At 48.6% G+C, this 26,836-nt stretch overlaps 1 protein-coding gene across 1 annotated transcript in view; it reads right to left on the reverse strand.

Moving 5' to 3' along the window:
• ITGB5 (integrin subunit beta 5) overlaps positions 1 to 26,836 on the reverse strand; it is a 115,319-nt gene that overhangs the window by 75,094 nt on the left and 13,389 nt on the right. Inside the window, exons 3-5 of the mRNA XM_045851314.1 lie at positions 19,299 to 19,503; positions 9,998 to 10,247; positions 2,197 to 2,365 (exon numbers count right to left, since the gene is read on the reverse strand). Of these exons, the coding sequence (XP_045707270.1) occupies positions 2,197 to 2,365; positions 9,998 to 10,247; positions 19,299 to 19,503 (624 nt within the window). The remainder of the gene's footprint in view (positions 1 to 2,196; positions 2,366 to 9,997; positions 10,248 to 19,298; positions 19,504 to 26,836) is intronic.

The raw sequence follows: 26,836 nt of genomic DNA on the forward strand, positions 1-26,836 counted from the left end.
TCTCTTTCTCCCTCCCTTGCCCTCTCTCTAAAAATAAATAAACAAAATCTTAAAAATAAGGAAGGCTGTGGTGAACCAGGAAAGATGACATTCGTTATAAATAAGGGATTTCAAGTGAGAAAGAAATTGCTCACTGTGTACCCAAACATAAACTGACAGCACAAGGGAAAAGAAAAGGCGAAGAGAGAAGCTGGTGGCTCACAGACTGCATAATTCCCAGCAATTATTAACTGCCCGGGTGTTCCCTGGGCAAAGGTCATGGTGGGAATAAAGAAAATGCCAGTGGAGCGCCTCTCATCCTACAGTAATACAGGCATTTATGTTCAGGGAGTGAGTTTACAAAATCTATGAAATGTTCCATCTTGAAATGCTGGGTTTTTGAAAGGGAGAATATTCTCATGGCTCTGGAGCAACACAGGAGGTTCTGCAGGCACGAGAGTGAGTCCGATGGCTTCCCGGAGACCACTGTGCTTCCGGCACTCAGTCCTGCTGTCCTGATGGATGTGACTGGACAGTCGGCATGATGGGATGTTGCTCAGGCCTGTCGCTGGGCTCATTTGCCTAAAGCAGAGGTGTCAAACTCCTTTTCACTGGGGGGCACATCAGCCTTGAGGTTGCCTTCAAAGGGCCGAATGTAATTTTAGGACTGTATAAATGTAACTACTCCTTAACTGTTAAGTGAGAGCTCGGCACTGCTGCCAGATAGAAACAAGGTGGAGGGCCAGATTCGGCCCGAGGGCCTTGTGTTTGCCACCTGTGCCCTTAAGCTTAAAGGTACTTTCTTCCCTCAAAAAAGAAAATCCACGAAATTCTGAAGATGGGGGAGAGAGGCATCCTATGCCTGCTCTGCGCTCTTCACCCCTGCCAAGGAGTGGAATTTTGCAGAATGTCCGTCAACGCCTGAATGCCAGTCAAAATCCCATGTTTCTTTCTGAAGCAAATTTATACACTGCATTTGAAAAATTAAGAGCCGAACACATTCTAACTGTGTTCCATCTGGCTTTCTTGGACACTCCAAAGCACCAGGGACCTCTGGATCCAACCATTCGGCCCTGGCCAGCAGCTGGGAAGGGGCCAGTGTGTGGCCGCCCTGAGCGTGGAGCCACCGGGAGACCTTCCTCTCCAGCCTGGCAGGCAAGAGGACAAGAAGAAGAGTGCAGGAGACCGAGCTTTCTGCACTTTCTCCCTTCACCTTATCCTTCCCTCTACCGTTTCGATTTTTTTAATTTCAGAAAGGGCAGCCGTGGCTCCCTTATCACCCTGTCCAGGACTGAGTGGAGGAAAAGAGAGAGAGGGACACGCTGGACGCAGGCTCCACAGGTCAGAAACGTGCAAGTGGACGGCTCAGTGCTTATCACCTAGTGAAGAACAGCAGCTGCTCATAGGCCCTTTCTCCACACTGAGCCCTACCCTCCCCCTGCAGCCCTCCACGGGCACCACAGTCCTGGCCGCCGCCCTGTAGCCAAGCCTGCCTGAAGTTTCCAGGAAGCACTGCCAGCTACATACGCTTTACCATGACCACTATGGAAAAATGTCACAACTGTGGGTTGAGATAGCAAATTCAAGAATGATTTTTATGTTTTGTTGTTGCTATTGAGTTGTTTGGACAGCAGAAAATTATTTAAGAATGAGTTATTACCAACATTCCAATGATATAGTTTGCTGAGACTGGAACCTCTCAAAGCATGAGTTCATTTCTGACCTAAGTCTCTGCCTCCCTCTGGATTCACATATCACAGAGAAGGAGGAGAAAAAAACAAATAGAAATGCAACCAAAGATGGCATGCGGTTCTCCTTTACAGCTGGATTCCCCAGTAGAACAGTACTGAAGATGTTCCAAAATTGGGGCAGAAAGCTTTACAAGCTGCCATGCATTTGGCCTGACCTTTATTTTTTTCTCCCTGAACAGATGAAAAAAAAAAAAAAGCCAAATGTATAAACACAGAACAGCTGTCTCCTGGCACAGACAGCATCCCACTGCACACAGCCACACCCAGACAGAGATGCACACCAGCCCGGATCCACCCCTGAGCTCGGGCTGCTCTGACTGCTGTAGACATTTCCTCCAGGGCCCACTGAGCTCACGCTCTGATGTAGGAGTGGCTGGGAAGCCATCTCCTGCAGGCCCTGTGACACCCACCCTGACACTCCCTCCCTTGACCTCCCACGCAGGGACGGACCAGAGAGGAAAGCTACCTTGCAGACAGCCGCCTGGAGCACTGCGTCAAAGCCCCCCTCGGGGGCATCGCGGTTCCGAGACACCCTCTGCTTCCGAACCTCCTCGTTGAAGCTGTCAACTCTGTCTGTGAGCGGCAGCAGGTGGCGGAACCCGAAGGATGGGACACAGTTTGGGAACAACTTGTAGCTGGAGAGAAAGAAGAGAAGAGTCACTTTCCCATCACTGTCTTCAAACTTAAACAGCCAAGTACTCTTGATTATTTACCCAGCACCCACAGTGTGCCCCTGGGACCAGCACGGTGGGGAGAACGAAGAGAAAGGGCATAGTCTCGCCTCTCCACACACCAAGCTCTAAACTGCAGGCGAGACAGCCCGGCTGTAAGTGAATGAACAGAAGAAATGGCTGACAGGAAGCAGAGACGACAGTAGGCTACCGGGCACAGAGGAAGTTGTCGTGGATGAGCCCTGCCGCAAGGGACCAGTGGTCCCGGCACCGAGGACTGGGCAGCGCAGTGGGAGGGAAGGTGGGCAACATCGGGTGACAGCAGTGTGAGCAGAGTGACTCTGTGAAACCAGCTTCTCCGACTCGGCTGCTGCCACGGGACAGAGGATCATGTCACCCCTTCACGTCAACCCACTCACAGACTGACCGCCAGGGCAGCCTGGCACAGGAGCCAGTGCTAAATGCAGCAGGAAAGATGTTCTTCTTGCTTCTTTATTCACTTATCAATAGTGCAACAATAACTATCAGCTTTCCTTGATGCAATAAATATCATTTAGGAACCAACCATTCCCAAATTGAAAATTATATCCGGAAATTTGGAAGGACAGAAGTGCTGCCTCTTAACAGTAGGTTAATGCACAATACAGTTAAGTATCGGGCAATCGCACCTTGAGTCTGGAGTAGAGGTCCCAAGTGGCCCATTCCTGGAGGAAGTTAGATCCCAGTTACAGTTCTAGGAGTTTCATATTTATATACGGCCAATGAAATAGGAGGGGAGGCCTTATACTGTTTCACAAATGGGCCCACCTGGTGAAGGGGAAGAGCGTCGGGCCCAGAGAGAAGAGTACATACATGCGAGAGCCCTGAGGCAGGAGGGACTGTGCAGAGCCCAAGGGCAGGGGAAGGCCACTGTGGCTGTGGTGCAGGGAGGAAGGGCAAGCAGGGCTGAGAGGAGGCTGGGAAGCCAGGCTGGGCCAGAAACCTCTCTTTAAGAACAGAAGATGAAAAAGAAACATTAACCAGGAGGCCCCAGAGGGAGGCTTCATACCTCAACACAGAGCCTGCAGCAGGAAGAGAAACAGGCTTAGCAACTGCTCAGGGTGCTGTCTGACTGCCACCAAGAAGCCACTGCCAGGGCAGGTCTGGACAGGCTCCCCTCCAGAGGCAATTCTGAGCTTTCTGGGAGGCTGCTCCATTTTCTTCAGGACCTACAGGGTCTGCTCCATCCACCAGCCGCAAGCAACAAGCGGCTCCGGACAGTGTCAGCCCACTGGCACCGTGCCCTCACTTCAGGGGCAGAGCCTTCAGGGGCAGAGCCTTCAGGGGCAGCGCCTTTCCCCACTTGCCAGTCCTTTTTTCCAGCCCTTCTCCTACCTCCAAATCTTCACCTGCACCTTGTGCTTGGACAAGTCCGATTCCTGTAACCCGTGCCTGGGGCCACCCAAACTTCTCATCCCTGTCTCATTTTGCCATAAAAAGCAGGGTCATGGAAATTACTCTGCCATCCAGAAGAAGGACCTGAGCTGAGGTCCCATCTGGGGTTCTGTGACAAACAGACAGTTCCGGGAGGATGTAAGTACAAACTCTCGCTTCCCCCTCTCGCTTCCTCTAAGCAGCTACTCCCTTCTGCGCTGCGCTAGTCCGGGACTTAGGGCTCCAGGTGTGCGCTGCCGGTGGTGGTTCACCAGGCTGGTGAGGAAAGGGAGGCACGCAGCAGAATGGTAACAGCCGATCAATGAGAAAACCGGAAAAACTGAGAAGTTCAGATAAATTAGCTCAGCACTTTTACCTTTTCTCCTTCAGCCCTGCAAATTGCAATAAGCTTAGTTGACCAGTACAGGTGAAAATGTGCATATAATTTTTGCTTCCCCAAAACTTGCCTACTAATAGCCTGCCGCTGACCGAGAGCCTCACCAACAACGCGCAATTGACTAACACACACCTTATAGGTTATAGGTATTACGTTCTGCATTCTTACAATAAAGAGCACTGTAAACACATTCACGGCACTGCCCGGACTTGCTGAAAGACTCCGCATGCACGTGGGCCTGCACCGTCCACAGCTGCGCCACTGTGAAGGCCCGCTGCAGGTGAGCCTGTGCTGGTCAGAGCCACTGCTAAGTCAGTGGGAACCGGAAAATATGTTTGCCAGGGAAAAGCCTTCAGTACTGGAAATTTATTGCAACCAAATCAGAGCCACCTCCTAGCTAGGGAGAAACAGCCGCTGTTGAATGTCTCCATCATCGCCACAATAAAATGTCATTGTGGCCAATTTAACGGTACCCCTGGAACGGCTGAGTGACCTGAAGAACTAGGAATTTGGGGTCTCAGGCCAGGAAACCCTCCGCCTCCACCCTGTGTCTGTGCCACAGGGCCCCAGTGGAGGGCCATGTACAGGGAGTTACCAAATTAAAGATTATGACCCAGGAAGACAAAATATATGTGCCTACAGAACCTGGGGAGCATGTGTGTATAAAAAGTGAACCTAATTTGCAGATGCTAGATCTGGGCAAATCCAGGAAACAATGTAACACTTCAGGACAATCTCTTTAATCATACAGAACTGCTGGATAAAGTAGAATTTTTTTAAATGTTAGTATGTAGCCCAGCAGGGAACTCCCAGGCATCAGAAATGAAGAGGAAATCATCCAACAAATGAATGGACATGAGAGTCGAGGTGGAAGCTGAGCAGGGGCTCACACCAGAGGTTCCCCGCGGGCCAGGGCCCCACGGGGCCTTCGGGCTGGGGGCCGGGGTCTCACAGGGTCACGAGAGCCTCGGGTCTGTGGAAGGCCAAGCGTGAGCTAGGGAAGCCGAGTGTGATGAAGAGTTACCCTGTCACTTAAGTCAAAAACAGAAAAATTCCAGCCACTGGCCTGGGAAAGAGGGAATATCCACTCTGGGCCAAAAGCGAGATGAATCACCCATAAAAATTGCAGCTCCAGGCCCGAGCAAGTCAGAATTCACTACTTTTATGGTGAAAGAACCCCCAACTGAGAAATGAACAGGAAGACTAGTCCCAGTGACAGTGGGAGGATATAACCCCCCTGCAGGGCGGCCAGCTCACCTGGAGCACGGGGAAAGTCAGAGACCCCACGTGAGACAAGCCCCCCTCATGGGGCACCACCAAGTTCAGCAGACTCAGGGCTCCGCAGCTCAGGAGGCAGAGACCACAGAATGACCCGAAGCACTTTAAAAACAAGGAAACTGAAACATTCCAGGAGAGGAGGGAATGAATACCAACCACCAGAACAGGGTATTACTGGGGGGTTGGGGGAGAGTATGAAAAACAAAGTCTGACAAAGAACCAAATCAAAAATACAGTCACCAAAATTCCAAAATGAAACTTCAGTGTATGAACTAAATAACCGAAGAACAAAATGGTAAACTGGAAGAAATTTCTTATGCAGCTTAGTGGAGGAAAAGGAGAAAAAGAGGTAGACATTTTGGGAGAAAAATTTAAAAACGAAGTTTACAATGAGAAGTACCAACACGTGGCAGTGTTGGAAGAAAATGGGAAGAACAGGAGAGGGGAGTCAAAGAGATGATGTCTGAGAATTCTCAGAAATAAGGGTGCATCTCTGACTGAACAGGCAGACCAAGCACTGCCATTTTTTGTGTGTATGGTGAGAACATTTCAGATCGACTCTCCTAACAATGTTCAAACACGCAAATATACATTTCAAGTTTGGTATTGTTAACTCTCAATCCCAGGCTATACGTTAGGTCCCCAGAACACGTTCATCTTAAAACTGGAAGCCGGTACCCTCTGACCGACATCCCCCCAGCCCCCTCCTCACCACCCAGCCCCTGGCGACCACCACTCTTCTGTCTCTGAGCTCAGCTTCTCCAGACCCCACGTACAGATGAGACAGAACACGTATTCCGACGAGAGGCCAGCACCGCTATGGAAGGTGCCCGGGGCCACAGACAGCTGCTGGACTAATCCTTCACATCAGGGAGGGTCAGGTGACGCTTCCTAGCGATACTGTTCCTCTTACTCAGACCAGCAACTGAACGGTTCTTCAATCGAATGATTAAATTACTCTGCATCTTTTTTCTCCTATGGCAGCCCTGGTACCACTTTACTTCAGCTTGGGCATCTCTAACATGGGAAGAAATGAGTCTAGGATTTTGAGTCTTTGGCAGAAACATCTGGAGCAGGAGAAAGAGGGACAAATCGTAGGAAAGCCCCGTGAAAAACGGGCTCCCCTTCCCCTGAGATGTCCCACGCAGGTGGTTAAGTCGCCTGCCCGGACTCCTCCAGCCCCCCAACTTCCCAGGGGCTGCTTCTGCTGCTCCCACCCCACAGGGGAAAAAAACCCAACTGAAGATGCCACTGCAGCTTGAGGAAAACCCAGTGATTTTTCTCTCCACATTTGCCGAAGAAAAAGAATAGATAAGAATCACAACACCTACCAGCCAGACATGAAACCCAAACCAGCGAAGCAGGCCAGCTGTGAGACAAGAAGGAATGGTGGGGGCTGTGGTGGGGGCTCTGGTGGGGGCCGTGGGAGCCACACAGGTGGAATGAGCCCAGCTTTCCCAGATCATCAGTGTTTCAAGAAAACCTAGGAACCCTGGGTATTCATGGTTACTTTCCGTAATGTCGGTAACTAATGCACACTGCCATTAAAACTCAGAAAGGCAGACAAACATAGGTACAGGCTGGATCGGGCACGGCAGCAGCACGTCCCACAGCTTGCTGTTCCCCCGGGGCAGTGGGGCGTCTCAAGGACACCCGGGACACTGAACGTGTTCTGCTGCCTACATGTGGGAGAGAACTCAGCCTGCTCCCCGAGCCAGAGAGGGACTCCCCCATGGGTTGCCCAGCTTGCAGGAGAGAGAGCCGCATAACTTAGATGTGAGTTTTCCTTCAAAACTCCCGCTCTTCGCTATATTTCCTGTCTTACAAGCAGCTTTTCAGCGTGCCTTGTACTCACTGTCAAGCCTTGTACTGTCTGCAATTGGCTCTGCCTTCTCGGGCTCAGAAAAGGAGCTCTGAGTAAGGAGTGTGGGATAACCTGAATTCCAGCACAGAGTGCCCAGAGCCTGCCCAGAGCCCTCCGCCAGCTTCCAGGGTGGCGTCTCACAGTTACTGGGCGGAGCACAGAGGAATGAAAGTGGAGACGCACCTGTCTGTCTGGGGACAGGGCTCAATCAGACAAGAGGGCAGAGGAGAAACGAAGCAGAATCACTATTGGAGATGAACTGAAAAAGGTTTTGGTTAAGATGCTGCTGCTCCTGGTGGGCAGCAGAGCTCCTCCAGCAACAGGACATCTGGCAGCGGGACTTCACCTAGAGGGGCCTTGGAGACAGGACCGAGGTAACGATGCCAACAGCCACCTGCAGCCAGGAGGAAGCTAAACTCAGCGAATGATGACACCTGGTGCTTCTCTGTGGTTAAGGAACTCAGACTCTCATTGGTACTTAAAATTTTTCTTGTTTTAGTTTTTTTTCCCCTACCATTGTGTTAGTTCCCAACCCCTGGGAAAGACCTAAGTTAACATCCAAGAGACTGTACAGAAAAATCAGGGAGGATTCAGAAGAACGTACACCACCAGCAGTCTGACCCAGAGCTGGGAGCTGCTGAGGCTGCCAAAGATGAACTGGGGTACTGGACAGGCTCAGGAGCGGAAGCAGCACTCTTCACCTAGGGGCAGCCAAGGAGATCAAGCATCAAAAAGCATCTCAGAAGATGGAAAGAGCCTGATTGTCGAGTCGCCGCATGCAGGAGAGCTGCAGTGGAAAACAGTTCAACCCTCATTGGATTTTGTATGGACAAGAAAGAAACTCTCACTGTGTTAAGACACTGAGATCTGTGGCTTGTTTGTTACTGCAGCATGGCCTAACCTGACTCTAGCTCGAGAAGCATCTAGAGGGCGGTGGTAGTTTGGGAATAGGCATTGTTACTTACAACAGATGTAGGAAAAGTTTGTGTGTTGTACTGTGATTTGGATGGGGGGAAAATAAGCATTATATTAATGGGCATGCAGATTCTTGAAGTCATTTGTCCTTTTTTTTCTTAATCTTCATCTGAGAATATGTTATTAGAGAGAAAGAGAGAGCAATAGAGAGAGAGATATTGATCGGCTGCCTCCCGTACACACCCTGACAGGGGGTCAAACCCACAACTGCAGCATGTGCCCTGACTAAGAACTGAACTCGCAACTTTTGATGGATGGGACAATGTTCCGACCAGCTGAGACACCTGGCCAGGGCTGGAAGTTGTCTGTCTTGACTCAGATCCCAGGTGAACCCCCTACTATTTATGTAATCTTAGGTAAGTTATTTATTCTAAGCCTCACTTTCCTCATCTTTAAAATATGGCACATATCTACCTTAAAGACCTCAAAAGATTATGAGAGTAAATAAAATAACCCCTGTAAAGTATTTAGCATGGTGCTTCATACTTGGTAAGAACTTAAATCTTAGCTATTCCGTATCCAGCAGCATCCCAAGGCCTAACTAAACAAAGCTGAATGTGGAGGTGAGGCAAGAAGTTGGGAATTACCACTCACTGTAGTCACAGCACATAGTCCTGTCACTTCAAGAAACACTTGACAGGCCATGAAAAACAAACCAACCTCATAGAGGTTAGCTAGGGGAGTTGGAGGACATGGTCCTCCACCCCTGTGCCCCCCACCACACACACACACACACACACACACACACACACACTCTCTCTCTCTCTCTCTCTCTCTCTCTCTCTCTCTCCATGGCAGAGACCTGAGCACCAATCCTGCCTCCTCATCTTCCTGGGCACAGCTCAACCAGTTCCGGCCTCCTTGCTGGGGCACAGTTCTTGAGACTAGAATGTAGACTACAAGAGGCCAACGCCTCTCTCTCTCGGTCCTGGCCCGTAAGATTCTCCTATGAGCAACCCTCCAGACACTACGACCTGAGAAGCCACGTGTGGCACATGTGGAAGACGATGGAGTCGGGACTCGCCTGGAGGAGAGGCGTCCACTGATCAGAGACCCACACGCACTTGGGTGAGTGGGAATAAACCCATCAAGTTTGAGCCATTACACACTTTTGGATTTGTTCGTTGCAGCAGTTAGAAACTCCTGTTCTTGAATAATGTGTCAAATATTTTCCACTTCAAGTACTTACATTCGAAAAAAAATTATACCTTTAAAACACAGGGTTTTCATTTTGTTTTGTCAAGGTAAGTTGTAGTTATTTGTGTAAACAATAGGGATAGACTTTGAGTTCACTTATCCTCAGCACCTCAGTCACTTCAAACAAGGGGGCAAGTTTAAGTTGTTCTATCTGCTTCCTCCGTGATCACCTGGGTTCATCACTTCCTGAGAACATTCTCTAAAACCTATTAATGCAGCGAAGAGTGCCACATCAGGCAGTCAGGAAAAGAGGTAAACTACGATCAGCGCATCTTTATGCAACCTTGTGACAGTTCATTTCTTCACCCAGAGTGGGAAGACAGAACTGGGTGATCATTAATCAAGTTAAACACATAAGCCTGGTTCACCCTCCTAAATCTGCCCCCTCTCCAGTCCTTTCTTTGGGCTAGGTTCTCCTGTTACTCCATTCCCCCAGCTTTAAAGACCCAACAGAGGAAAGCTGGTCACTTACCCAATGCATGGGTTGGTCTGGTACCGGGGTGCCGTGTAGGAGAAAGGAGAGATGTTCTTGTCTACAAAAGAGCCAAACCCCAATCGGAAGTTGCTGGTGAGCTTCCTCATCTCCTCAGCGAGCTTGGTGCCCAGGCTGCGTATGTTGTCCAAGTCATCCTTCATGGACAGGGAGAGGTCCATCAGGTAGTACAAGTCCACGGGATAGTCCTCCACCTGCCGAACCTGCAGCTGGAAGGTAGTCTTGTCACCTGTGCCAACAGAGAGGCCATGCATGTTACAGGCCACCCAGCTTGCGGGAACCGAAGGGATGGATTTCGCGTTCAAAGCTGGTCCACCACTCACTTTTCTCTAGAGATTGTGTGCCTCTGAAGAAATATTTTTTTCTTGGAAGCAGAGTGACAGAAGGGAATATAAGTGCCAAGGATGAAGCTCTGGGTTCTCCATCCAAACAACGGGCTCAGCATTTTAAAGGAAACTCTTTCACACCAGTCTCTTCAGTGGTGTCCTGTTTCCTCAGGAAAAATGGCACTTGGGTCACTGGTGGACAGTGAACCAGACAATTCCATGGGCACAAACTGGGTGAGGGTGGCCCTCCAACCACACACCAACTCCAGAGAAGGGCCCAGGCACAGTGGGAGTGTGGCCAGGAAGAGAGTATACAGGTGTGCATGACACAGAAAGTGGGGGTGAAATCAACAAAAGAAAGGCACAGACACGAGTAAGGTGGGGAAGAGAGAGAGAGTGTAAGGCAGTGGGAGGGGGACACAAAGACAGTTCTTAAAACTCAGCCCCCATGCCGGGCCACATCACCTATTTCTATGCCTCCAGCTGGTTATCCAACAACAGTATTTAGTTCTGCTGCCGGCTTTAGCTCAAGCAGTCACTTCGCCATGGCAGACGACTAACAGTATTTAGTCCTTGGGCATGTGCTGTGTTGGAACAGCAAACACAAATCATTATCACCAGAACCCATACATGTAAATACAGGAAGACAGACTCCAAATTTTAACCCCGGCAAAAGGGGAAAAAAGCAAGAAAAAAACCACTACTGGCTTTATGATAAAAGAGTCAACAGACAGAGGAAAGGGGAATTAACTCAGAAGAAAGAACAAAGAAAAGCCAGTGTCTGGGAGGTGTGACTTCTGCAAAGTCACCTCCTAGACGCACAAAAAGGCCCAAGTCAGCCCAGTACCTGGAGGACTCTCACCAGGACAAAGAACCTGCAGCACCTATGACCTCTAAAAACACATTTGTTCAGATCCAACTTCCAGAAACAAATTATATGAAATAACTGTACCTGCCCTTGGGTTTATTAGCCCTTCAGAAGCAGCAAGAGATGTCCTTGAATTTTACGGGTAGAAGATCTGTTCACACACCTTTGCAATCTGGAGGTATTCAATGTGTTCAGAGGTGTAATAGCAAAGGGGGCCACTCCTGCCCGCGGGGCCCACGCCTGATCTGCCCCTATCACATCTCAGAGAAACCCAGCATTCACCTCCAGCTGACAGCTGGCAGCTGTGGCATCCCTGAAGTTGCCAGAAAGGGAACCCAGTGCTCTAGGCTCCCTCTCCTCCCACCCCGGACAAGACGTCCTTCATGAACTAGACCATCAAGAATAAAATGATTGAAGATTTTAGTCCAAGTTCCAGCTCTCTCCCTTGTTTAGGGGTGCAACCTGAGCCTCAATTTCTTCAAACACAAAAATAAAAATACTAACACAGCACTGGTTAAGGCTGCAAGCACTCACAGGGGACAGAAGTGCTCTGCAGGCAGCAAAAGCCCGCAGACATGAAGCGCGCGCACAATGATTACAACCTGCAGCCAGAGTGATAGTGCCGTGCCTGCTTCTGAGGCCTGTCTCCGCGTGTACTGTCCTAGCTGCCTGAAGGCTGATGTATTGTAGTTCGGGTTGCCTGTTGGTATAAGCCTATTCTTAAAAAACCATCAGAGTCTGACTCACATGCAGGAGTGTTTGAGATTCCTTCCAGAATGCGTTCTGAACTGCTGCAGTGTCTGCCTCCAGTTCCCCTCAGGCAGACAGAGCAGGCATCCTCCCATCCACGGGGGCTACCTCACAGCGGGGGCGAGGGGAGGAGACTTAGGGAGAGGGAGACCCTCCCTGGCCTTCCCTCGACAGACCACAGACCCCGAATGGCCAGATCCTGAAATCACGTTCCCTCTGTTCAATCCTATGACTTTTTTGAAGGGTCTTCTGCATTTCTGTCACCTGTGCCCTTCCTCCCAAGTTCCCAACTACACCTTCTTTTCTTCAGCCTTTCCACCTTTCTGTGGATTATGAGTAATTAAAGATGAGTGATTTAGGACCAAGAAACGGGGAACTGGTTTGGACTCAGGGAGCCACCCATGGGAGGGAAAGGGACACTGGCCTGGAGAGGGGGAGCTGGGCTGGAATCCAGACCTTGTCACCAAGGACTCAGAGACCTTGGGCTTCTTTAGACTTGTGGCTCAGTTTATGGATTAGTAAAGTGGCAGGACGTTAATTACTGCAGTGATGAAAAGAGACAATGTATATGAACACCATACAAATGCTTCTACACAAGGAAAACTGCGGCCTCCCTTCCTCCAAAGTCAATTATTAAAGCCATTTCCCGTGGGGATAAAAAGAGACAGAAAAGTCTGCCAGAAACTTGACTGTGAAGGGCAACAGCCTTGTGCATGAAATTTAACTGCAAATTTTCCAGACATGAAGGCAAAGAGAAACAAAAGGTATGATACATAGTTTACCTGTATGCTAAGAGGTTATCTATCCTGAAGTGAGAAATCATTTCTAGGAGAAGCTGATCACTAAGAAAACATGTGCACCCACATGACACAGAGGCTGCAAATGTTAAAAGAAATATTTCTCCAGTTTCCCAGAAAGGGAGTAATAGCACTGATGTTCAGAACGAGGGTTTATTGCTACCTCAACCAAGCCTGATTTTAAATGCTACGAACTCCTCAGTGGGCCTCGGCAGTAACAGAATGTCCCGTCAGCAGATTCTGGAGGGAGCAACATTCCTGGGCCCACTTTCAGTGTGGGAGTTACGCTGCAGGGCACCGACTCCCCAGCAAGGGTGGCTGCCCCGGTTAGCAAACTGACGGGGAAGCCGTGGCTGCGTGCCAGGTGCCCTCTCTGCTGAGAAAAGGTGTGGAGTGGGTGCACAATCTCAGGGCGCATGTCCGGAGCCCACGCACATTCACCCACACTCCAACAGACATCCAGCCCCCAGTCCTGTGCCACCTGAGGCTTTAAACCAGTCACCACCTGCCCTGTGTCTGGCAGGTGCAGAGCCGTCTCACCTTCGCTGTGGGTGCTGGGCCTGGGCCTGTCTCTGGTGACACCATCCCTGCCCACAAGCCCCGCCCCCCTCTCTTCTCCACGTAAACCCCTACGGGCTAATCTCCCTGGGTGGCTGCACCCCTTCTCTCTGAGGACATTCCACATAATTCCCGCCTCAGGGTCAGCAGCAGGATCAGAGAAATGGGATAAAGCAAAATCCAAAGAGAAGCCGATGGCCTTGCACCTGTGAGGATGAAACTGCTCCTGCAAGCAGGTGGTGTCCCCTGTGGTGTCCCTCTGGTTTTCCTGTTTCCAAAGCACCACCCCAACTGTGTTTTCACAGAATTCCTGACACTGCTGGGTTCTTACCTGGAGGATCCCCCACCATAATCAGGCATCGACTTGGACTCCACCTGAAATGGGTTTTTTTTTTTAAAGCTTTCTTCTCTCCACCCTCCCCTCAATGAAAAGTGAAAAGTTCCTTCCTTAGGGACATGCACGTGATGACAAACATTTCTGGAAGAGATAGATCTCCAGCAAGAACTTTTAGTTTCTTTAAGATTGATTATTTTTTCAAATGTTAAGACAAAGCAGTGCCTCGAACGATAAAGACTCTTGCCATTCCCAAATAAATGCAAAGTGTTTGATGCTCCCAAGTTACCAGAAACTGAAAGAATGGAAACATAAAATACAGCTATGTTACAATAGGACTGCAGCTGAGCAGGGAGTTAGGGTGCTACTGCACACTTCAGCTCCTCCGTCCACTGCAGCAGAAGGTAACAGCACCCCAGAATCAAGCCCAGACCCAGAACCAAAGAGTGGCCTCCCTGGTCTAGGGCAAGCCCGCTACGGTGCCCCACACCCCACTCTCCATGCCCGAATCCTGACTCTTGGCAGATGGAGCCTTGGCTGGCCTCCACAGTGTCTGCCCCCCAACCATTAGGGCTCAGCATGCATAGTTTCCTTGAAAATAACCCCGTCTGGGGCAGTTCAAGCTGCTGTAGCAAGTACCACAGAGTGGGCGGCTTATACACAACAGAAATGTAGTCCTTACACTGAAGAAGGCTGGACGCCCGTGCCAGCACAACTGAGTTCTGGGGACAGCCCTCTGCAGCGACAGACTGTCCACTTCCTGCTCTGTCTGCACGTGGCGGAAGCCCGCCCCGCCCCGTTTTTTGTTAGAGCACTAACCTCATTCATTAGGGCTCTACCTCCGTGATCTAGTCACCTCTCGAGGCCCTACCTCCTAGTGCCGTGGGAGTGTGGGTTAGGATTTCCACTTATGGATTTTGGGGGACACAAACATTCAGCCTACAGCAAACCTCTTATCCTCCCAGCAAAGCCTTTTTTCACGTGTGTGCACCGTCAGCCCGGGCAGCAGAGCCACACCTCAGTCAGGCAGTGGCACCTACGAGGCAGCGCAGAGTGGCGCTGGCAGAGGCACACACCGAAAGGTGCCCCCCCAACCCCCGGCGGCTCAGGAAACAGGCCTTCCTGGCTGCGACCGCACGCTCTGGTCACGGGCTGTGCCATCCCTGGGAAGAGCTGAGAAGGGCTCACAGGAACTCTCTACTATTTCTGCAACTTATGAATCTAAAATTACTTCAAAATAAAAAGTATTAAATTAAAAAAAAAAAACTACCAATCAAGGATCATTTTTTTGAGAGGCTGAGTCAGGCAAATAATGACCGAAGTAAAGCCTTTCTAATTGCTCCACCTCTACCTTTTTACCATTTCAATAAACTTTATTCTAAAATGTATGTCCTTTCTTAAGGGTTTTATGTCCCTTGTTAAGGCTTTTTTAAGACTGTTTTCCTGACATTTTCAGGATTGAAAACAAAATGGAAACTATGATCCTGTGTTTATACGAAATCCTGCTTGAAGTTTGGCAATTCTTCAAAAAGCTAAACACTGAATAACCACATGACCCAGCACTGCTCCTAGCTGTACAGTCAGGGTTATTGAAAACACATGTCAACGCAGAGCTGGTGCGTGGACAGACGACCACAGCAGCGTGAGTCATAACAGTCCCAAAGTGGAAACACCCCAACTGTCCATCACCTGGAATGTGGCACATCCATTTATATGCAGTGGAATATTATTAGGCCATAAAAAGGAAGTCCTGTTATACACTATAACATGGGTGAACCTTGAAAATATTTTGCAAAATGAAAGAAGTTAAACGTAAAAGGCCACATCTTGTATGATTTAAATGAAATGTCCAAGTAAACCAGAGAGTTAGAAAACAGACGGGTGGTAGTTCGGGTGGTGGGTCGAGGCTGAGTGTGGTGGGGAGGGGGAGGACCGGGAGAACCCATGAGTGGCTGGCATAGGCCTTCTTTCTGGGCGATGAAGATGCTCTCAGAGTCAGCAGAGGTGAGGGTTGTGCAGCTCTGCAAACATACTGCACGCCACCAACTGTGCACTCTAAAAGGGTGATTTTATGGTACATGATGGCATCTCCATTAAAAAAGAAAAACAAAATTAAAAAATCTTGCTTAAAGAAAAAGAAATGCTTCTTTTCTTTTTTTCCAGGCTTATCCTTGAACAATAATTGTGCCTTGGTGAAGTCTCTCACGTTGTGTAGAGGCTGGCCTTTGGCTAGTCTGACAGAAGGCTGGCAAAGCATTCCACTTCACTCAGCAAACATCTGTCATGAGGAGGTCTGGGGAGCAGGGCGAGGGAGGAGAGGCAAAAGCAACACTAAACACGCGTGATGGAAAAACCCAGTCACTGCGTAGCTGACTCCTCCACCAGTCATCGCTTTGAGGTCATCGCAGGGGTCATCGCTTTGAGGTAAGCGCACACTTGATAAATTGTGACATACCATTTTCTCCCCCCAAATAAACAAATATCCAGGGGTTTGCTGTATTTCTCTTTAAATGTTAACATCTTCAAAATATTAAGAGGCACCATTGGCTTCAAGTGCTTCTATATTTGAGAAACATATCCACAAGGTTCCTTTTTACTAGATCCTCTGTCTTTACTCACATGTCCATATTTTTCATCTACTTAGAATATATTTATAATTGTATATAGTTTTTACTCAAAACCTTTGAAAACAAGGACGAAAACTCACACCTCCGAAAGAGTGTGGTGTCAGGGTCACCACACTCTCGACCTTTAAGAATTCGTATTTTCATCAGACCCACTCCTGGTCTTCATCCCCACAGGTGGGAACGTCCCCACGCTGAGTGTCTGCGCAGGGCGGCCAGCCCTCCTTCACCCCGACCTCCCGGCAAAGGGCTGGCCATCGGCACGCTGTCTGCAGGGCTGGGGCTGCACATGGCACCCCAACAGGAGCCTGGACACACACAGGATCCCGTTCCCCATTTTATTCACGATACCAGAACACCAGGAACTGTATCATAATACTTAGCGGGAGATGTGACTACGCCAAGGAAGACAAATTTTTTTTTTCTCTAGTGGAGCATATGTTGAGCTTTCCACATAACTAAGTAGTGCACATAAATTTAATGTCAAGAGAACTCTGCCCAAGGGGGGGACCCTCACTCTCCTCACCTCTGTGGCTCCTCTTGGGGGCTGTCTCAGTTGATAAGTCAAACCAAACAACAGTTTCCCCACCTTAGAATCACACCTTAATTCTGATTTTTAAAACCGGAATTAAAGCTGTGACATCTCTGGCTTGGTGTGACCTCCAGCTGTTCCCTAAGCTGAAGCTACCCCGAGAGACTGACAGGGCTCCCCCACAGAGGGCGTGTCCTTGAGAGAACACCGCAGACTCTGAGGGCCGTCCTGGACAGGGGTCCCAGAGACACAAAGGCCTCCCTCCCTCGGGATGACCCTGACACCACACTCTTTCGGAGGTGTGAGTTTTCATCCTTGTTTTCAAAGGTTTTGAGTAAAAACTATATACAGCTATAAATATGTTCTAAGTAGATGAAAAATATGAACATGTGAATAAAGACAGAGGATCTAGTAAAAAAGAAAAATAATATTGTGTTAATCTTTTCAAAGTTTCCTTTCAGTTACTGTTATGCTGTTATTACGAAAAAAAGGAAAATGTATCATTCACCTTAGTTGATAACCATTCTCATCCCACACCATGCTCCAACATCTCAGGTCTCCCACACCTCCCGCCTCCCTTCTGGGTGAAAGCCCTTGACCCTGAGCCTGTCTGCACAGAAGGATGAGTTATTTTTCCGCACAGAAGGTCATCAAACATGTGCCCACATAGAGGCCAGCTGACTCCTTACCCACTCACACAACTCTGTACGGGCTCCCTTCCTTTTCCCTCTCACTGTGGTGTCTCACCACACAAAAAGGCTAAGTGTCACTTACAGTGAAACGACTCACAAAAATAGCAACTTCAACGAAACCCAGCACGAATCCCTGCACTATCCTGTAGTCTGTGCCTTTCTCCAGCAGGGCCCTTCACGTCCTTTTTTCATTTCCTATTTCCAAGATAACCCAACAGGCAAACAAAACATTTCTCAAATACAGGATGACTCAGAGCTCTCTCTGACAGAAACAAGCAGCACTGCCGAGCGCTTCCGACAGGTAGAGCCGTGCTCAACTCGCTTCCGAGACGTTGAGAAACCTATTCAAACCTGAATCTGGCTGATTCTCTAGCATCTACATCTCTGCCCATTACTCTTTGAAAATAATGATTTTAGCTTTTTTTAAAGTGCATTTATACAAAACACTCATATAGGCCTCTGAACACAGCTGTGAGGAACGAAGGCGAGACAGACCCCGAGTGCCAAGGCCGGGGAAACTGCCCGGGGCCTCGGGCCAGGCGCAAGGCCAGGGCGAGCACCCAGAACGGCCAACCAGATCCGTGTCTTTTCACTGTGCCCAGTTCCCAGGAAACCTGAGCAAGCCATCTAGAAACAGTGACTGTCAGTCACTGTTTCCGAGACGATGGCATAGGAAAAAAAAGGCTACAACCAGTGGAATTTGGAAAAATTCCTTCTCTCAACAATGCGATGCATCTTAATTCAGCACTGTGCACATGCATCTTTCAACATCCAAGGACTTGAACCTGCGGAGCGGTGGGTGGCAGGAGTGGTGGCTGCAAACAGCGATGAGCCCCACAGTCACCAAGGCCTGGGGGCGAGTCGGTTCCCTGCCCCGACAGGGAGGATTGGAGCAGGTCACTCTCTCAAGTAAGACGATACTAGCTACCTTAGGGTAGATCAAGGATTTAGCACGTAGTGGGTGTGCAAAGCTGTTAGTTTCCTTATATTACAGTCAACTCTAGGGTCTGCAGAGGCTCCAGGGCCATAAAACAAAACACTTCTACTCTAAAAGTTTGTCCCTTCAGAATGTCACTGACTTAAATGGAATCTGCTGACAGGAAAATGTACTTTTCCCCAGAAGTCGCACTTTCCCTGAGAAACGTGCGTTCACTCCATCCTCCCATAAAAAACAACAACATTATTCATGGCAGCTAAAAGGCGGAAACAACCCGAGAGCCCACTGATGGACGAGTGGATACACAAAGGGCAGTACAGACACGCAATGAATGTAACCCAGCCGTAAAAAACAGAACCCGACACGCCCTGCAGCTTGGACGGACCGTGAAGATGCTGCGCGGAGAGAAGTCGGCCGTCACACAAGGACGAGCACTGTCTGAGTCCACTTATCTGAGGTCCCCAGAGCAGTCACACGCATGGAGGCAGAAAGTGGAAGGGCGCTTGCCGGGGGGCTGGGGAGGGAGGGGACGAGGAGTCATTATTTAATGGGCACAGAGTTTCAGTTTCAGAAGATGCAAAAAGTTCTGGAAACGGTCTGGGGTGATGGTTGCACGACATGGTGAGTGAACTTACTGCCACTGAACAATAGAGTTAAGAATGGTTACAATGATAAATTTTATGTCACATACATTTTTTACCACAACTTTAAAAATGACAAAGCTCTGCTGTCTTTCCCCAGGGACTCCGAATGCTGCTTCCTGGGGTCCGGGCCGGGCCTCCCCCACCTCCCCTGACCCTGTCCCCAGCCTGCCCCAGCCCACCTCCCCGTCATTCACGTGTCCCATCTCAAGGGCACTCACCGGGCCGCAGGCTCACAGCGATCTCCTGCGGCGTCATCTGAATGACGTCTGAGCCCGCAGAGCCCGAGCCCTTGCTGCTGAGAGGCAGGCTCCGCAGCACCTGGGTGATGCTGGCTGGGCTCTCCAACTCCTCTCCACAGCCGTTTCTGACCAGGTTTGCCCTCAAGTCACACCGGGAGGTGACTGACCGCAGGCTGCCGAAGTTCTAGGCAAAGAAACAGAGGAAGAGAGCAGGAGGTAGTCAGAGTGTCTCTCTACTACACCTCGGGTTGTATACCCACCGCCATCTGGTTGGCCTCGAACCCTCTACATTCCATTTTCATTGTCTGAAAGTGGAGAGATGATCATCCGTACCCCAGACACCCCACCAAGCATTAAGAGGACTGAGGGGCTGGATATGAAAGCATTTTGTAAACGGTAAACACATAATAAAAATGTTGGGTTTCACAGTTTTGTTTTTTTAACCCTCACCCGAGTATATCTTTTTCTTCCATTGGTTTTGGAAAAGGGGGGAGGGAGAGAGAAACATTGATCTGTTGCCTCCTGTATGTGTCCCAACCAGGGATTGAACCTGCAACCTAGGTATGAGCCCTGACTGGGAACTGAACCCGCAACCTTCCAGTGCAGAGAATGAAGCTCCAACCAACTGAACCAGCTGTCCAGGGGCTGTTTCATGGCTAAGTTAATGTCAAAATGCTCCTTTAAAAATGTGCCTAACTGTCTACATGATTAGCAGGAGAGAATTAACTGAAATGGTCATAAGTTGTATAGTTAAAATTTTTTGAAAGATGTAAGTGTCTGAGTTAGTTGTCACTCGGGCAATTGGCAGTTCCCCTGGGAACTGTTCCCTCGTCTGTCTGTTCTGCAGACACTGACGCTGCACAGCCACCAGGAAAACAATGTGGCAACACATACCGTATCCTTTGACCTGGGGGTCCACTTCTCGAAATTTAATCCAAAGACAAAATCAAAAGAAAGAGAAGCTTGATAGGATCTGTACTACAGTGTTATTTAGAATAATATAATCTTATAAATTTGTAAACCTAAATCCCTAAACCATAAGAAAAATATGGTTTATCACTTCAATAGATGGCAGAGCCATTAGCAATAATTATGAAGACCAAACAGAAATTTCAAAACATTCATACTTAGAAAAAAATCAGAAAATATAGTTGTACCTGCATTAGGGTTCAAAAAAAACTTCAGAATGAAGACGGTTGAGGTTATTAGGGTAGAGGAACTAAAACGATTATTTTTCTTTTTTATCTTCATTGCTATTTGAACAATAAAACCACATTGATAAGAAAAACAGTTCTTTTCTTAAGATGACTTGAGCGGGGCGGGCATCAGGATGACCCAACTAATGTGGGGCACCGCAAGTTTGGGTCATTAACTTTAAAATGAAATAACGTCCTTTGTTTTAATATATGGCAACAAGAAATACTGATCCTTTTCCGGTAGTGAAACTTTTAAATAGCAAAGCAAACCCAGGGTTCCTTCCGAACACTTTTCACTGACAGATGTGAAAACCAAGGTCACCTCCTCCCGTTGGCTGGGTGCCAGCCACTGCTGTGCTGGCTGATCCTCGTGATGGCTGGAGCAATCTGGATGCTGGCCTTCTGCTCCCCTCTGTGACACTTTGCCAGAAAGCCTTGAATGGGTCAAGTGTCCCTTGACTGCTATCAGAAGCCACACCACTGGCAGACACACAGACACGCAGAGGGACTCGCCCTTGGTCATGACTAGGACGCTCCAAGGCTAGTCAATGTCTGTTGGAGTCTTTGCAAGATTCAAGACCAAGAAGTCAAGAAGAATGACTTCATAGCATTTTTAAAGAAGTAAAATCAAATGTGCTTTTCTGGGCCTCTGTGAGGTTTTGTTTGTTTGTTTGTTCTGTGTGTGTTTTACAACTGGATTTTTTTTAACTTTCTATATTGAACCCTTGGAGATCTTGCCTATCCAAACCTCAGGGACTATGCCATAGGTGTAGCTGTCTCCACAGCCACTTGTGGAAAAAGGAGAGAACCATGATTATTCTAGCTTAAAATAAGTATCTTTGAAATTACACAATGACTTCTAAGCTAGGGTTTCCAAAATGGGGTTCCAAGTGGCCAGGGTTGACTCTGATGAAACAATTCTAATGAAGCAGGAAGAAGGCACAGGTGTGGGGGAGGGAGCGTCAACCTCCTGTGGGCCCTGCGGCTGTGGGTCCGCTGTCCCGCACTGTCTGGAGCAGAGGTCTAATTAGCTGTGCAGAGTCGGAAGGGCTCAGGGACTTGCCTGCTCGGAGCTTACTCAGCTGGAGAACTTCTGAACGTCTCACTGATGCACTGGGCCTTGCTGCCAGCTCCTCTGGTTCTGAGGAGCTGGTGATCCTTGGTCCACTTCTGGTTGCCAAGGCGCACCTGTCTCGACCAGTCCCGGGCAGATCCCGGCCACCAGGGGTTGGCGAGGAAAGCACCTTCAGTCTCCCCAGAGTGAAGGGAACCCAATGCCCCTCCCGTGGTCTCAAGCAGCTTGTGCTCTGGAACAGACCAGGTCAAAAAGCCAGTCTGCCTCACTCTGAGGAGGCGGCGGTTGCACGATTCCTTATCCACAGCCTCAGCCATTCGCCTTCAGGCTGGTCACCGAGATCATCCCCTGCTGCCTGGACCTTCTTGGCTGTCCTGCCCAAAGTGGTTTTTGACAGACTACCAGTCCCTGATGGAGGACTTGTACAGGGCCATTGCTGGTCAGGGAAGATGTACCTGCTGGACTGTCAGGAGACTCCAAGTCCAGGTCTTACTTCCCAGACCCGAAGAACTCAGAGGCAGCCCTCACCTATGCCAATTACAACCTTGTTTGTGTAGCTGGCTCTTCCCACTGCATTCTGGGGCTTCTTTGTTCTCTAGGATGTTAGGAGAAAAGCCCTCTTCATTCCCCCTTTGGTGACAACGTTCCCCATCTTCCTCCTTAATACCAGTCTTCAAGGCTGTGGTCGAACCTCAGCTCCAACGCGCATGGCTTCCCTGAAGTTTGCTGCACCAGCAGGGAGGACCAGGAACTCCTGCAGTGCTCCTGGTTCTCAGCGTGAGAATGATGCCTGCCCACATTAAAACTGAAACTTGCAGGGTGACTTCAGAAGTGCCAACCAATCAGCACTGTGACAGCCCAGGCAGCCCCTTCTCAGCACGTCCAGCTTTACTGACAGTAAGGGACATCCTATGATGGCACCTGTACCAAACTTAGGTCTGGTCTCAGTGCCGTTCATCTGTATCATCAGTTGGTCAAAATCCTATTTCACAAAGGTCAGTTTCTTGCTACCTGGGGCAGGCCCAATAGTCTCCCTGATGTGTTCAACAGCCCTTGAGACACCCGTAACTATATATCAAATCTTGTCATTATTCCAGAGCTTTAGGGCCCCAAAGACACCAGCTGAGGCACCTCTGGGCAGGGTAGGTCTGAAGGACCTGCTGAGGGTAAGGCAGCTGCCTCGACAGCGGGATTCCTGCCACAGCTGAAGGCCCCTATGGTGCAGAGCCTGAAAAAGACCATGGTTAATTTCTAGCCATAGGTTCTCATTGTCCAAGAAAAGGACAGAGAGTGCTGCAGAGGCCCAAGAAAGTGGCACTCCACAAGCTCAAGGGCCCCTCCTTTATGCCCTTGAAATCCTTTCTAGATATTTTCATTTTAAACAAGGTCATGTGCACATTTAACGGGAAGAAACCAAAACCACAGAGACCGTGGACAAATGCTGGGAAGGTTATGACCTTTGAGATACCCAAACACTGTAAAGGCAATGTCTCAATACCTACAGTTCCAAGCTCCACATTCAGTGAGAGCAGGCGCCCCAGATGACAAACCCTTAGAGAAAAGGAAGACTTATGATTAAGAAAATCCTCTTCACATGGATGACATCCCAATGTCTGATGTGCTAAGTAAGAGCCTTCAGGTCCCAGAGACCTAACACTTGGACCCTCTATCAGGTATGAGAATAAAGCAAGTTACAAGGTGTCAGCCCCACAGGTGGGGGGGGGGGGTGAGAAAGGATGGGAGGGAGAAAGAGAGGGAGAGAAACATCAACATGAGAGAGAAACATCCATCAGTTGCCTCTTGTATGCACCCGACGGGACAGAACCCACAACCTGGGCATGTGCCCTGACCGGGAATCAATCCTGCAACCTTTTGCTTTGAGGGATGACACCCAACCAATTGGGCCCCACCAGTCAGGGCAGCCCCACACTTCTGTGGGTGAGATGCCCACATGCATGAGTTTACCAGAGAAGTCCAAATTCATTGGGCCTCAGCTTCTTGGACCCAAGTCCAGAAATCTTTACATCATCTCAGACAGGGCCACTGCCGAATTCCATAGCAGAAAAACTGGGCACACAGATTCTAGCCCTCTGAATATTGTATCTCCTTGCTGTCCCGAGTACAGAGATCTTCTTGCCACCTATCAAACTTGGAGGATAAACATCCACATCATGCAGAAAAATGGGTATAGAAGGTGGGGGTAGGGGACTTCATTTCAACATGGAAAAATGGAAACAAGCTCAACTGCTTGCAGGCACTCCTGGTGCTCAGCGCTGGAAGGGGTTTCAGTTCATGAAGGAAGCCTCTGGTCTCCAGAACCTGGTCATCAACTCTCCACAGAACTTAGAAAGAGTAGCGCATTCATTCCAGGCAAATTACCAAGAGAAGCAACAGAATGGGAACAGGAACTTCAAAAGGGAGGTGTTCCAAATTTAGATCCTTTTAATTTGTTACAACATTGGCATTTGCACCTTGTTGTAACCTGCCCCTCTCTGTTCCCTTCATCCCCTGTTACCCACAGCATGTAACGAGGTTGACTGTTGTTTAATCAAAATCTTTTCCTACCTCCTGTCAAGATGGAGGCACAGGTAGACACACTTCACCTTCCTGCACAACCACAAAAAGAATTACAACTGGATCTCAAAACAAATAACACCCAAAACTGTCAGAAAATTGAGCTGTATGGAACTCTCACAACAGGGCTTAAAGAAGACACATTCATCTAGAGGAGTAGGAGGGGTGGAGTCACGAAGATGGGCGGAGAGGCGCGGAGCTACAGTGCGGCACAGAGAGACGGTGGCAGTGGATCAGCTGATCCCACATTCACATGTGATGGATAAAATTCAGGAGAGATACCTTGGGAATGAGTGGTCCCAGCTCGAGGCCAGACTACACAGCCCAGGGTTCCAGCCCCAGGAAGATAAATCTCCCATAACTTCGGGCTATAGAAACCAGCGGGTGTTGGGGCGGCAGAAGAAACTGCTGGATTTTCAGGAGACTCAGCTTAAAGGGCCTACACTGACTTAGAATGTATGCAAACCCACCCACTCTGAGATTCACCACCAGGGTAACAGCTGGAAGGGTACCAGTCACATACGGGAAGTGGGTGAAGTGACTGGAAATGAGGTGAGTGCTGGACAAACCTCCAGAAGCTAGGTAGCAGCATCGTCCCCTCTCTGAACCCTCCCCCCACACAGAGCCACAAAGGGGTGAAGTGGGTTGCCCAGCCCTGGCAATTACCTAAGGCTCTTCCCCACACAATTTACAGATGCCTTTTCTACAACAGGCCATGCTACTAAGACAGGGAGTCACACAGAATCAAACACAAGGAGGCTGCTACATTGAGGAGACAAAGAAATATGGCCCAAATGAAGAAACAGATCAAAACCCCAGAAAAAGAAATAAACAGAACAGAGATAACCAACCTATCAGATGCAGAGTACAAAACACTGGTGATCAGGATGCTCAGTGCACAGGATGTACACTGAGTACGGCAACAATATAAAGGAAGAAATGAAAGTTACACTAAGTGAAATTAAAAAAAATCTACAGGGAACCATCAGTGGAAGGGAGGAAGCTGGGATTCAAATAAATGATTTGGAATATAAGAAAGAAATAAGCATTCAACCAAAACAGCAAGAAGAAAAACTAATTCAAAAAAATGAGGAGAGTATAAGGAACCTCTGGGACACCTCCAACATGCCAACATCTGAATCATAGGGATGCCGAAAGAAGAGGAAGAGCAAGAAATTGAAAACTTGTTTGAAAAAATAATGAAAGAAAACTTCCCTAATTTGGCAAAGGAAATAGACATACAAGTCCAAGAAGCACAGCGAATTCCAAACAAGTTGGACCCAAAGAGGAACAAACCAAGACATATCATAATTAAAATGCCAAAGGTTAAAGATAAAGAGAGAATCTTAAAAGTAATAACATAGGAGAAAACTGTACTAAATAATGATTAAAATTTGAAAAAAAAGAAGCAAAAAAAAAAGCAACAACAGAAAAGTAGTGAGTTACCTGCAAAGGAGTTCCCTTAAGAGTATTAGCTGATTTCTCAAAAGAAACTTTGGAGGCAAGAAGGGGCTGGAAAGAAGTATTCCAAGTCATGAGAGGCAAGGACCTACATCCCAGATTGCTCTATCCAGCAAAGCTTTCATTTAGAATGGAAGGGCAGATAAAGTGCTTCCCAGACAAGGAGTTCATCATCACCAAGCCATTATTACACGAAATGTTACAGGGACTTATTTCAGAAGAAGAAGATCAAAACCATGAACATTAAAATGGCAACAAATTGACAACTATCAACAACTGGATGTAAAAAAAAAAACAAACTACGCAAACAACCAGAACAGGAACAGAATCACAGAAATGGAGATCATTTGGAGGGTTATCAGCAGGGAGAGGAGGAAAATAGGGGGGAAAGGTACAGGGAATAAGAAGCATGAATGATAGGTACAGAAAAGACAGGCGGAGGATAAGAATAGTATTGGAAATGTAGAAGCCAAACAACTTATATGCACGACCCATGGACATGAACTAAGGGGTGAATTGCTGGAGGGAAGGGGGGTACAGGGTGGAGGGGGGCTAAGAGGGAAATATTGAGACAACTGTAGTAACATAACCAATAAAATATATTTTTAAAAAAATCTCTTTTCGGCCCTGGCTGGCATAGCTCAGTGGATTGAGCACGGGCTGGGAACTAAAGTGTCCCAGGTTCGATTCCCAGCCAGGGTACATTCTTGGGTTGCAGGCCATAACCCCCAGCAACCACACATTGATGTTTCTCTCCTTCTCTCCCTCTCCCTCTCTCTCTCTCTCTCTCTCTCTCCCCACCTTCCCTCCCTAAAAAAAATGGATGAATAAAATCTTAAAAAAAAAAAAATCTCTTTTCCCGCAGTGAAGGCCAGTGCTCAGCTGGCTCTTGGTGCAGCAGTCCAGCATCTCCACCAGCGCGTTCCGGTTCTCCTGCCACACGGTCATTACATGACATCTGTGGACCATCCCAACCACTCCTGCTGAAGGCTAAAGCCCTACAAGGATGTGGGTGGTTGTTTGGGGGGCAAAGACAGGTTTTTGTTTGTTTGAAATGGCAAGCCCTGGGAGAAGAGGAATCCAAGCAGGAAATGAGACAACCAGGCCAATCCCTGGGATGAAGAGGGGAAGAGCAAACTGGTGAACGGAGAAGTGGGCACAATGGGGAGCTGGTGTCCTCTGTGATTGGCCTTTCTGCTGTGACACAACCA

The sequence above is a fragment of the Phyllostomus hastatus genome, unplaced genomic scaffold (assembly GCF_019186645.2).
Source record: "Phyllostomus hastatus isolate PE091 unplaced genomic scaffold, TTU_PhHast_1.1 phas_contig_86, whole genome shotgun sequence".
NCBI lineage: Eukaryota > Metazoa > Chordata > Mammalia > Chiroptera > Phyllostomidae > Phyllostomus > Phyllostomus hastatus.